The 13,255-nt window shown below is 39.0% G+C and overlaps 1 protein-coding gene across 1 annotated transcript in view; it reads right to left on the reverse strand.

Annotated features, from left to right (window-relative positions):
- Positions 1-4,309: 4,309 nt before the first annotated feature.
- Positions 4,310-13,255, reverse strand: part of FAM3C (family with sequence similarity 3 member C) — a 39,473-nt gene continuing 30,527 nt past the window's right edge. The window contains exons 7-10 of the mRNA XM_019543441.1: positions 11,556-11,606; positions 10,850-10,934; positions 7,261-7,387; positions 4,310-6,203 (exon numbers count right to left, since the gene is read on the reverse strand). Of these exons, the coding sequence (XP_019398986.1) occupies positions 6,114-6,203; positions 7,261-7,387; positions 10,850-10,934; positions 11,556-11,606 (353 nt within the window). The 3' untranslated portion in view covers positions 4,310-6,113. The remainder of the gene's footprint in view (positions 6,204-7,260; positions 7,388-10,849; positions 10,935-11,555; positions 11,607-13,255) is intronic.

The raw sequence follows: 13,255 nt of genomic DNA on the forward strand, positions 1-13,255 counted from the left end.
ACCAAAAGAGACTTGGGGGTCGTGATTGATTACAAGAGGACCATGAGCCACCAGTGCGATACTGCAGCTTGTAAAGTGAATAAAATTCTGGCTTGCACCTACCGATGCATCTCAAGCAAGACCCAGAATGTCATCCTCCCGCTGTACTCAGCCTTAGTGAGGCTGCAGCTGGAATACTGCATCCAGTTCTGGGCTTTACAGTTTAGAAAGTACACAGAGAAGCTTGAAAGAGTCCAGAGGAGAGCCATGTATATGATCAGAGGGCAAGAGAATAGGCCTTATGAAGAGAGGCTACAAGCCATGGCACTCTTCAGTCTGGAGAAGTGCAGGTTCAGGTGCGACTTATTGCTAGCTTAAAAGCACATAAGGGGTGTGCATCAGGATTTGGGGAAATCCCTGTTCACTAGAGCACGCAAGGGATGACAAGGTCTAGCAGTCACAAACTTCTGCAAGACATTTTAGGCTGGACATAAGGAAAATCTTTACTGTCTGAGCCCCAGGGCCTGAAACAGACTCTCCCTAGAGGCAGTGCAAGCACCTACCCTGGACACTTTTAAGAAACATTTGGATGTTTATCTTGCTGGGATCCTTTGATCCTAGCTGACTTCTTGCCCTTGATGTTATGAGGTCCCTTCCAGCCCTAATGTCTATGAAATCTGTTAAATTTAACCCTGCTACCTTCAGTTCATTTGCATCACTACAGAAACCTGCAACTGTAACGACGTGTAACAGCCGATGCACACTTCTGAGCAGTAGCTTCCCCCTTCCCTTCAAAGCTGCTTAAAAGTAGGTTTGTTTCATAGTTGGTAGGGTCAGAAGGGACCTGAGCAGATCATCAAGTCCAATCCCCTGCCATGGCAGGAAAAAGTACTGGGGTCAATTAACCCTGGCTAGGTGAATGTCTAGCCTCATTTTGAAGACCCCCAGGGTAAGAGTGAGCACCACTTCCCTTGGAAGTTGCTTCCAGATCCTAGCCGCCTTGACAGTGAATTAGCACCTCCTGATGTCTAACCTGAACCTACTCTCATTCAACTTGTGCCGTTATTCCTAGTTGCTCCTGGTAGTGCTCGGGGGGAATAGGGACTCTCCCATTCCCCACTGGTTCCACCTGGTAAGTTTATAGATGACCACCAGGTTACTTCTCAGCCTTCTCTTGTGGAGGCCCTATGAGGAGAGGTCCCTGTAGCCTCTCCTCATAGGGCCTGCCTTACTGCCCCAACCATGTGAGTGGCCCTCCTTTGGACCCTCTTAATGCTGTCCACATCCTTCCTGAAGTGCGCCACTCAGAACTGGACGCAGTACTCCAACCGCGGCCTGACTAATGCTGCATAGAGGGGAAGGATCACCTCCTTGGACCTGCTCATGATGCATCTGTGGATGCATGACAAGGTGCAGTTAGCCTTACTGACCACATCCTTACATTGGCAGACCATGTTCATCTTGGAATCAATAGTGACTCCAAGATCCTTTTCTGCCTCTATGCTGATGAGAAGGGAGTTCCCCAGCCTGTAGGTATGCTGATGATTCTTCCTCCCCAGGTGCATCACCTTGCACTTGTCAGTATTGAATCCCATCCTATTCTCATCTGCCCACCCCTGTAATCTGTCCAATCTAGTTGTAGCCTGTCCCTCCCTTCTAGCCTGCCCACCTCTCCCCACATCTTAGTGTAATCTACAAATTTGAACAAGGTGCTTTTCACCCCCTTGTCCAAGTTGCTGATGATGTTAAACACTGCGGGCCCAAAGACCAAGCCCTAGGATACCCCACTGCCCACTCCAGCTCAAAAATGACCCATCTACCACCACTGTCTGGGTGTGGCCTCCCAGCCAATTTGCAACCCATCTGACTGTGTGGGCATCAAGGGCAGTCACCTAATTTTTTAATGAGAATGGGGTGAGACACAGTGTCAAAGGCCTTCCTAAAGTCTAGAAAGACTGCATCCACCGCAACACCAGTGTCCAAGGATTTTGTGACCTGGTCGTAGAATGCAACCAGGTTGGTTTGATAGGACCTGTCTCTAATGAACCCCTGTTAGCTGCCACCAAGCATAATCTCTCCTGCTGGTCCCTTGCAGCTGTGCACTTGGATAATTCTCTCAAAAGAGCTTCCCCAGGACCAAGGTCAGACTACCAGGCCTATAGTTTCCTGGGTCCTCCTTCCTCCCCTTTTTGAAAATGGGGACCACACTGGCCCTTTTCCAGTCCTCTGGCACCTGACCAGAGCAGCACAAGTGCTTGTAAAGCTGTGCCAGGGGTCCTGCAATTACCTCTGCCAATTCCCTCAGCACCATGGGGTGGAAATCATTTGAACATGTCCAGCCCCACCAGAAGTTCCCTCAGTCCTCTCTGACCTTAGGCCTGGCTGTGCCTACCCTGAGTCTGTCCAGAATCCCAGTGTCGGGGGGGCAGATGTCCCGGTCCCTGTTCAGAAAAATGGAGACATTTTTATTGTTTATACTTATAAAAGATATACATAAAGAAATTAGCTTCTTCTGAGCTGCAGAAGGAAATGGCTCGGTTGCAAAGCATCCTGGAACACAAGCCCCTGATGCATATTACAATTATGCAATGCTAAATACATTGTCAATAGCAAGGGGGTATATGAGCACCCAAATTAAAAATGTTCCACATATTTCATGGCACCTTATGGCTGACTTGTATGGGTCTTAAATTAACATGTGGCATGTTCACACACCAGAGCTGATGAAGCAAATGCCCAACAATGAGCTTATTGTTGAAACCAGCACTGGGTAGGCCCAGGTTGCCAGGCTGAGGTACTGACGATCTTGTACAGGAGTTTAAAACCCTGCATGAGGCAGCCCCATGGGGGAGCTTCTGATCCTCCATGCCCAGCAACCCTGAGGTTTGAAGTCCACAGCAGGGGAAACCCTTGAACTGGACTGGATGCAGGACTGTCCAGGACCAGGGCTGACACTTAGCTGTTTGTAAGCCCTGGCCCAATTCTGCTCTACGTCTCCAATAGTCTTGGGGCTCTGTTCTGGGTCTGGTGCTGAAAAATCACTTGATTATGTGCCCTGGCCCCAGGGAAATGGGAACTGATGCTGTTTGGGGCCAATGCCAACAAGCAACACTGACACTTGACTGCCCCAGGTCCCAGGGCTATCCCCAGCCTTATCTCCAAGATTAGGCTGGGGCAGTCGTTGATCCAGGAGAGAACTTCTCCCTGCCCGATCTATGGGATAGGGCTTGGGGCAGGTCTGCAGTAGTGCAATTTGGTTCAGAAGACGTTTTTGTCCTCTTTCAAACATGTGTCCTGCCATGCCCATTGCACCACTATTTTAACATATGCCAGAAGCCAAAGAATTGATCCATAGATTGCATGAAGAGACATCCAGGATAAAGAAAGCCACCTGGGGCCAGAGGCATTGTGGGAGGAAGAAGATGGTGTTCCACTCCCTGAAGTCCCTTTCCATTTTGCTTAGGAACTGCTGCATAGTATTGTGACCAAAAGGCAGAGAACTGGTTGGGAAGACCATAAGTGGATAAAGGAAGACAATAGACAGCAGTAGAAAGAAAATGTATTAAAAAGGCACAATGACAAGTTATTCTGATGTAGAGAAGATATGAAACAACAGCAAGAGTCCATTTTGGCTGAAGCATTAGGTCATTAAGGAAAAAAATAAAATAATAAAAAATGCTTCGTCCAAAAAGTCTAAATAAGAATATGACCAAGGATGAATATAAAGAAGCAGTACAAGCATGTTGGGATAAAATCGGAAAGGCTAGAGAATGTAAAATGAGGTAGAAATACCAAGGGATGTAAAAGTCTAAAGTAAAGACTCTATAAGTTAAAAGTAAAAGAAAAACAAAGTATACAACCATTGCTTAACAGAGGCAGAAAGCAAATAATAGATGATACAGAATGTTAAAGTAATCTATTGCCTCCTTAGCCTCAGTCTTCACAAAAAAAAAAATAACTGTGATCAGACTGATTAATTTAACAAGGGGATAGCAATGCTAAGTATTTAATATTTTAGAATAATTCTGAAAATAAAATGCCTGCCATATTTAGTGAGTGACTAAACAAATTCAGAGATCAAAACATATGCTATTTAAGACAACAGATTAGGAAGACTAATAATGAAGACTTAAGGAATTATTTTTATGTCCCATCTCAAGTACCATGTATCTTCTATATTGTTCCAAACATTATCTTAAAGATTAATATAATGAATCATGGAATACTGACAATACAGAAATCTTATTTCCTGGAAATTCTGTTGTCTATACAGTTACTTTCCTTAGATAACCTTACACTGTGAAATAAAAAGTTAGCTTCCAGTTTATAGAACAGAGGGGATTTTCACTTTATTTGATGAAAAAATATACATGATATTGACATGTGATGCAATTTCTCCTAAATAAGAACAAAAAATCTGCATGATGTTTTACAAATGAATGGTTCAACTGTATAAGGTGCATTTATTGCTGTTCTACATTGAATGTGTGAGAAAAAAAATGCATAATAGGGTAATTAGGCATACAAAACAACTCAAATTCCAGTTGTCCTCGTTCCTGTATTAGAGGTTGATATTTATTTTGAGCTATATAATAAAGTACTCATTCCCAATATTGCTGTAAGTTTTTAGTGCGCATAGTTTTAGGTTTGTCTTAGAAGTTGCTGATTATATAGCATTTGAGCAGTATTTGTTTCGATTCATTTGCAGTTCCTGTAAATCTCTCTCTCTCATGGTATTAAAGGGATTGAACAGTTCTATCAGAATTGTGTTTGCAACAAATTCCAGAGATTACACAAAATTGTTAGTCTTTACACAGTGATCACCTGCATTGTCAGTTTCCCTGTGCTCACTTCATTTTCAGAAAACATTCAAAGCTTGCTAACTAAAAACCAAAAGCAATTTAAAAAAAAAAAAATGACTTTCTATGAAAATGTTTGATGTTGTTTATTCTACTATGAGCTAGGGAATAAGGCCACTTTGACTTGGTCCAGTTTTTTAAAGGGGTTGAAGAAAGCATTATTAGTCTATATTGAGTACCATAAGATGAATATCTTAAAATGGGATGCATTTTGCAGCATCCCATTCTAACCAGTGATTGTTTCAGTTCACATTAGAAGTAGTACACATAGTGAAACTATGCAAAACTGAATATATTACTTAATTCTCATCAGGTGCCAGCCTACTATCTAACATGCATTATGCACTGGGAAATTTACTTCCTATTGGAACTTAAACAGGAAGGCATTTCATGATGCAGTTCTATCATTTTTCTAATTAGTATTGCTGAGTAGCTCTTGGTAGAATTGATAGTCAGGCAGCAGGTACAAAAAGTCGTAATAAAAACTGAACAATTTAGTCCTAGTACTGAGTCGCTTAACAGTGCCAAGACATTATCAAGCCAAGTAGCTTCTACACAGTAAACACTACTTCCTTGTTAAACATGAATCCTTCCAAGCGGTTTTTAAATACCATGTACAAGCATTTATATATTTACTTTTGCTTTTTCATAATAAAAAGAACTTAATTGTGCTTCTCACAGCTGATGTACATTTTGATATCAAGTATTTTGCTCTTGCTGATTATAAGATTTGGGCTGGGAAGTCAGAAAACAAAATTCTAGAGCACATAGTACTAAAGTAACCAAATTTATCTTTAAAAGAAAGCGATACTGCCATCAAAAAGGCAGAGGATAAAAAATTAAAGCTCTTTATTAACTTCACACTAAAATCTACATTTTTCACAAAGGTTGTGTAATTCACAGGTAACATTTACACTGTTAGAGGACAGTACAGCATCCTTTCCAATCTGTTTATTACTGGGAATACTCAACTGCTTAGCCAGTAGATCTAAAAGTTCTTATTTACTATCGGCAAATTAAATGCTGTGCTCTTGAAAAACTGTTTAGAAACTATTCACTATCTTATTTATTCTGGATTTATTTACAAAAAGACTTCTCTCTGTCAGCAATAAATAATCCCGATATTCAAAATGTCAATGCTCATGCGCACACTCATAAGATGGATGCATGCTTTAAAAATATTTACATTACACAGTATTCTCCTTCAGATCCCTCTCCCTAAGAATAACAGAAAGTGCATTTTCTTCCACATTGTCTCTTTTATATCTTTTTGTTTTAGTCTTGCTTTTGAGGGATGCAGCCTTCCATCTCAACAACTTCTGGCCAACCTTCATATTTGTTTGTGTCCTTGTTGTTCTTTATATGCTACAAATAGAAAAGAACCTATTGTTAAGATAAAAATCATTTGTCCTGCTACTTTTACTTAAAAGCTATTGTAAAGAAACAAATAGTAGGTGATTTCCAACTTGAAACTTGAGGATTCAGGAAAAAAACGAAATCAGCACAATGTTTTTTTTCTTTCATACGTGGTATCAAATACAACTATCTCTGTGAATCACCAGGGGTGGCAGAATGATTTCAGGTTTATTTTTGCCTATAAAATAAAGAGTTCACTTGTACTCCTCTATATAAAAATCTCAGGTTTATCATGAGCACTAATTAAAAAACAGTACTAAAACCACCATGTTAGAATATAAAGGCAACAACAGTAAATTTAAAGTACAACTGGACACTATCAATTTAGGAACACAAATAGAAACATTTTGTGCTTAACACTTTGGTATATTAGATTACTTATTTAAACCATGAACTTCAGGCACATGAATTTTGGTTTAACACACTATGCTTTTATAAAGAGAAAAGCCAAGCCGCATTAGAGTTTTAAAGGCACAGGCAGACGAAACAACTGTACTAAAAGCAGATGGAAAGGAGGTAGAATTTCTTCAGTTCAGCTGAGTCCAGTTTGACAGTTTTGTCCATGAAAGTTAAAGTTAAATCAGGGCAATTACCCCTAAATGAAAAGCAGTCAACTAAGCAGCAGTTTTGTGTCACTTAGTAGAGGAATGGAGGGGGCAAATGAAACAACTACACCAAATTGGCTTTTGTATGGTCCTGAGTGGTAGTATTTTCCACCCCCTTCAAAATGATGCAGTTATAAGTTTCTCTCTGTCCTTAATTCATCCATTTAAGTATAGAACTCCACATAATTTTTTCTTAAGTGCATACTGAAGCAGACTTTTGTATATTTAAAAGGAGGAAACAAGTCAAATACTTTATGAAACTTTACATGCTAATTAATAAAGTAAAATAATACACTACAGTATGTTCAAAACATGAACCAGTAAGTGGTATTTCTAAGTAGACTAATCCCTTGCTAGTGTAAAATGACTTACTAAACTCTGAAAAGTTGTTAGCAACAAACCTGTTCAAATGGACTTTTAGTCTTAATTCCTTTTCCACCACAAAAGACCCAGTTGTCTCTAAAACCAAGGTTGTTAATGGACGTGCTTCCCAATTCAGCGATAAGTTTCCGTGCCTCTTCATTAAGTCTTGAACAAAACATAAAACTGTGTTAAATATGCAAATATTTACTTTATTAATCAATTCACCAATTAGTTTTTATTTCAGTCAAATACAGTTTTCAATTAGGTGGTATTTGGGTGAGTTCTAAAATTAGAATCGAGTATGTCTCTCTCACTTATTGAATGCAATTATGTAGAGTACAAATGTACAAAATATACTATCAAAATCCAAAAACCTTATCCTGTCAGCAGTTATCCAAGTTCAAAAGAACGATTTCTGTGCTCTGAAGTAAGCATACACAACATTTTGTAGGATTTGGGGACAACTATATCAAGATCTGAGCACTCGGCTCAGCCTGTATCTATATAAAAAGATTTTTGGAAGAGTGCCCATCACTCTAATATGCATCTGGTGAAATACAAGTTATAAGAAAAACAGGTAAAGTGTTATGTATTTCTGCAAGTTTTATATTTATTACATTTTTAATGGTATAAGCAATTATATGCGAGGGGTCTCTGACCATTTAGTTTGATCTTAAATAAAAGACAACACACAGCATCATTAATGATACTATCCCTTGTTGCGATTATAACTCTGGATAGGCTAATTAAAATAGACAAATGGCATAAGAGATAAGCTTTCTTCTATAATTTATGAAGCAAGTCTTCTGTATTTCCTCTTGCAAGTTTTGATCAGTAAAAGTCCTTAGCCCAATTTTAGTTTCCAGGCACTTTACAAAGCTTTTGGCTGTTATAAACTAAGAGTATGTAGTACAATCAGATGGTATGAACTCTAGAAAGTACATAATAACCTAGACCATAAACACAATTATTGATATTTTGTGGACTATTGGTCCAAGACTGCATAGAACGTTTAGGTGGCTGCATCCTACCAACACTGCTTTACTGACAAGATGAGCCAGTTTTGACTACCAAGATGTAGTGCAAAGAAAGTTTGTTAATCACATTCCTAAAACTAGCATTAGAACAAGGCTGTTGACAGAGACTGATCCATATTTCTGATGGCCTGCTGCATTTTTATGCTGGTCTCGCACCTATGCATCAGCACTCGAGAATACACTGTTGGGATACAATTGCTGAAACAAAAGAAATTGTTGCATATATTCTGTTAAATATCACGAATGGATGTAATAAGAGCAAAGAAAGCAGGTAATAGGCCAATGAAAGGTGGGGTGGGGAGACTTAACGGTAGAAGTGTGGGAAAAGCCACTTTTCTCCTAGGAACAGCAATCAGAAAATGAAGTCACCTGTACACTTGTACTTCCACAAACTAATGTGGAAATTGTCCAGTATTACATGTGTGGGCTTCACCACTGCAAGTGGCTTTTGTGCTATAATATGCAACTGAAGAAATAACTAGTGGGGTCTGGAGAGAGAAGAAGGATGGGTCAGGAGAACTTTAAAAAAAGTTAAGGAAAAATGTTAGAAATGATTAAGTATACTTCTAACTATAGGGAAAAGCTGCTCATAGCCTTTTCACTTATTTCTTCCTTCCTTCAAGAACAGCGCTGGAACAGATCTTCTGGGCACCATGACTCCTACTATACCAGGCAAACTTGTCATTCCTCTCTCTACTGTAGTCAAATTTCATGTTAATAACTAGTTTAGATGTTGAGGATGCCTCCTGGAAGAACCTCACTACTCCGATTAGAAACCTTCTCCTAATTCCTAGCTCATTCATACACAATTGTTTTGTGCCAATGCTGGCAAAAAAAATTAAATAGCTTAAATAGATGTTATGCCTCCCGCTAGTCTACTCTCAAAGTGAGCAATCATATCTCCTCTCAACCTCCATTTTTCTAGACCAGTGCTTGTCAACCAGGGTTCTGAGGCATTTTGGGATGCTGTGAGATCCTTGTAAGAGCCACACAATATTTGGGGATGTTGGTTGTAGCCATCTTGGCCTAAGGACATAGGCAGACAAGGTTCTTTGGGTAAATGTGATATCTTTTATTAGACCAATTAAATTGTTGGAAAATTGTTCTCCTTGGTTGGCCTAAATAGGAGGAGAAAAATTAGTTCACCTAAGTCTATCACAAAATGACTATGAACCACCATTATGGCAGCAGTGAAAAGGGCAAAATACTACTCCTTTAATCGCATCAGGTGAGGTATTTCCAGTAGAGAGAGGAATGTATTGTTCAAGGCACTAGTGAGACCTCATCTGAAATACTGGTATACTGAGCTGGGAGGGCACAGGGGGGTCCCCCACATGCTCAGCAGCAGACCTGGAAATGGATAGGAAATACTTCTATTTCAGTTCCGAGTCCGCTGCCAAGCTTGCGGGGGAGCCCCCCACGCTCCGGTGGGACATTTCATCCACCCCAGCAAAGCAGCGTTCACAAGCTGCACCTGGTACCTTGAGGTATGTAGGAAAAAACCCATTTAAACTGTGTCTATGGCCAAATCATTGATTTCCTAAATCAGCCTCAAATCTTCAGATTCAGATTTGGCCGAATCAAATTGGGACAGTGATCCAAATCAACAAATTGAATCACGGTCCCCAATTCATGTCGAATCTGAATTGAATACAGTCCATTTTGCACACCCCTATAAATTATGAATGTGGCCAAATACAGGATTTATAGAGCCAGAGAGGAGGTGTATTTAGTTTTAAATACTAAAACAATAGATACACTATACCCTAACAGCAATAAGGAATAGTATGCATTAAAGCTGGCTCTTGGTGAAACTTCTAGTGTTTTGGCAACTTGTCTGACATCATCTCCTTGTTTGCATGGCATACTAAACATACTCTATTGTACCTTACTGAAATACTGCAAGTGCTACCATCTCATTCATGTACAGGAACAAAGTATAATATTTGTGAGAAAGGGAATCAACTAAGGCATGATGGTCATCTTCTCTCTAGAATTCTTTTCCTGCATTGATTTAAAACCCAATTTTCAGAAAGTTGAGACCCAAGATTCATTTTTTTCATGTATGTAAACCTACACATTCAACAAACGAATAGACAACAGACCTCACCACTTTGATTTCATGGGAGCAGTTTCTGTACCAGGAAAATAAAAAAAAGTATGATCTATTGCTACAATTACAGAAGATGACCAGATGAAATATTTAGTCGTTTCAATGCTAGAGTAACGTATAGAACATATTGACCGGGGAATAAAACCCTTTGTTACCTAATTTATCATTCCTTTATACCTGAGTGGTCACAAAAATATATGCATCATAGTATTTCCATATGCAAATACATGTATATGCAGATACATAAATCTGATTTATTTTTCCTGCACAACTTGTAACCGTATGGAGTATGACTGACATCCAAGATCATCATATGATGAAACACTCTCATAAAAAAAGGATAGCTTCAGTGCCATTTACCTGGAAACAGAACATTTCTACAAATGGGTTTTATGAAGAATGCAGGGGGGAGAGAAAGGAGGGGTTGTACATACAGTATTTAAAAATATACTGTATGTACATTTGGCTCATACATACTTGGTTGCACCATCATCATAGGTTCCCATTAATACTATAGTTCCATCCTGAATGGACTTCAGGAATTCAATAAATGGTGCCACATCTGAAGAGAAACAGAATACACAAAATTACTTTATAATATGTAACTATACCTTATTAAGAAATCCACAATGGTAACTAAATTTGAAGTATTCTTCATAAGAATATTAACAAATTAAGTAGAAAAAAAAAAGGGGTGACTAAGTTGACTGACTACTCTTTAATTGTATAGCTGCAGGTTCATCTATTTATTCTAATGATATAATGACCGACTTTCCATTTAAATTCTAAAGGGTAAAGATGCTGTTGCTCAGGTTGAGAAAGCAATCTCAGTGCCAAATGAACAAAAGAGGAAAATAAGCCAAAATTATGTAATACAAGAACCATGTTAATAATTTAGAAAATAAGTTTAATTCTTACCAGCATACTCATTTTGGCACAGGTAGATTTGTAGAGCTTACTGTTAGAGCATACTGAGTACGATAGTTGGTCAGGAGAGCAAATGCTTTTGTATTCATTGTATGTAGATAACAAAAGATTTTTGTGTTTCCTTTCAACTGTCCTCTCCTCATGATTATGATGGTATATATGAACTGACAGACTGATGGTCTATTTAGACAAGAAATCAGAGGCTATTTTTGCCATACAAGTTGTTTCTCCATAGGAAATACTTCATGACACTTACCTCCTCCCCACATGTCAAAATATTTGGTGTTCAATGCTTCTCCTGTTTTTCCTAGGAAAACACCCCCCCCAAAAAACACGTTTGGATATACATACATTTGGATACAATGAAACTTAAGGCCAGATTCTATTTCACTTATTAGGCATCCAGGTTAATTTAGGAGCATAAATGCAGTGCTATTTCCCCCTTGCTTGATTCCCTGAAAATCCATGTATGCATCTGTTTTTGCAACAGACCACCAATTTCATCCTTCAGAGTGAATCATAAAAAAATAAACAGCCCGGGGGGGGGGGGAGGGGACCCGCCCATTTTTTATTAACAGTTGTGAAGACCCAAGCAGGATGGAACAAACTTGCATTTACACACTTAGGGCGCATCTACACATGCACTTTAATGCACAACAGTTTATTTTAAATGTACATTAAAGCAAAAAGTGCATTTTCACTAAGGCACATTAAAATAGGCTAATGTACTTTTTTCTAGTACCTCACAACAGAAGTACTTTATTTAATGTACACTAGTAAAACCGCATTAATGAATGTGTAGACATGCCCTTAAGTCCACTTTCAAACCTAATACATGGAATAGAATCTGGCCCTTAAAGTTAAGATATAGTAAAATCTACTTAATTCATCCCTCCAAGGAGATTGGTAATGACTACTATCAGTACAATTATTTTCATCTTTGCAAGTCAAATTTTGCATGCCACATCAAGACACAATAAAGAATGATCTTTTGATATTAATAATTATGGAAAAGTCATTACAAGAATTTCAAGTGTCAAATGTGTGTACCATATGAGAAACATGTAAGTTTAGTGTTGAATTTCTTATGACAAAAATCGGGACTGGTTGCTAGATAGAATACTATCACTTTTATGCAGTAAAATGATCAGTCAAAGGTTTTTGCTTTTCACTTTTATATATACTCATCATCAAAATAAAAGAAAAATCTATAAAATGGGCTGGTTGATCATTTATACGTGGATGAGCAAAATAACCCTGAAGACCTTCCAATGCTTTATGAGCATCAGCTGGTTCAAAGGTGTCCTCCCTAGCACATTTTAAATTAAGGAGCATATTCCACTGTGATTTAGTATTTGTGTATATATGGAAATGACTATGCTTTGGTAAATGACGAATTAGCCAAAGTGTTTTGTATTCAAATCAACAGGACTCTGGCAAAGATTCAATGCACTCACAAATAAGACCATACTGACAAATTATCCCAAACTTTATATCAAAGTTCTTTTCATAAACAATATACTTAACATAGTAGATGACGTTAAGAGTTTGGACAGTCTCAAGAAGTGCTGCAAAAGACTATCAACTGTTATGTTTTCTTGCACAAAGACTGTTTCTCTCTTATGAGTCACATCCAGACACGTGCCTCTTGCAGCGTCACAAAGCCCTTTGAGATACTGCAAGAGGCACATGCGGGAACAAAAAAAAAAAAAAATATTCCCTGAGCTGCAAATCTGCAGTACAGGGGCAAAATTAGACCCTTGGACCAAGGGGTCAAAAAATGCCTGGCAGGACATGATCCAGGACCGTGCCCTGATGCAACCAGAGGCTTGGGTCCTCCACAGAGATGCTCTGGTAGCTAGCCAGAGCATCTTTATGGCTGGCCCTCGCCCCATTGCTGAAGCATGTTGACTACCTGTGCCCCAGTTCCCACCCACTCCCCTAGCCACCCAGATC

Source organism: Crocodylus porosus, unplaced genomic scaffold (assembly GCF_001723895.1).
Source record: "Crocodylus porosus isolate Cpor-Errol unplaced genomic scaffold, CroPor_comp1, whole genome shotgun sequence".
Classification (NCBI taxonomy): Eukaryota; Metazoa; Chordata; order Crocodylia; family Crocodylidae; genus Crocodylus; species Crocodylus porosus.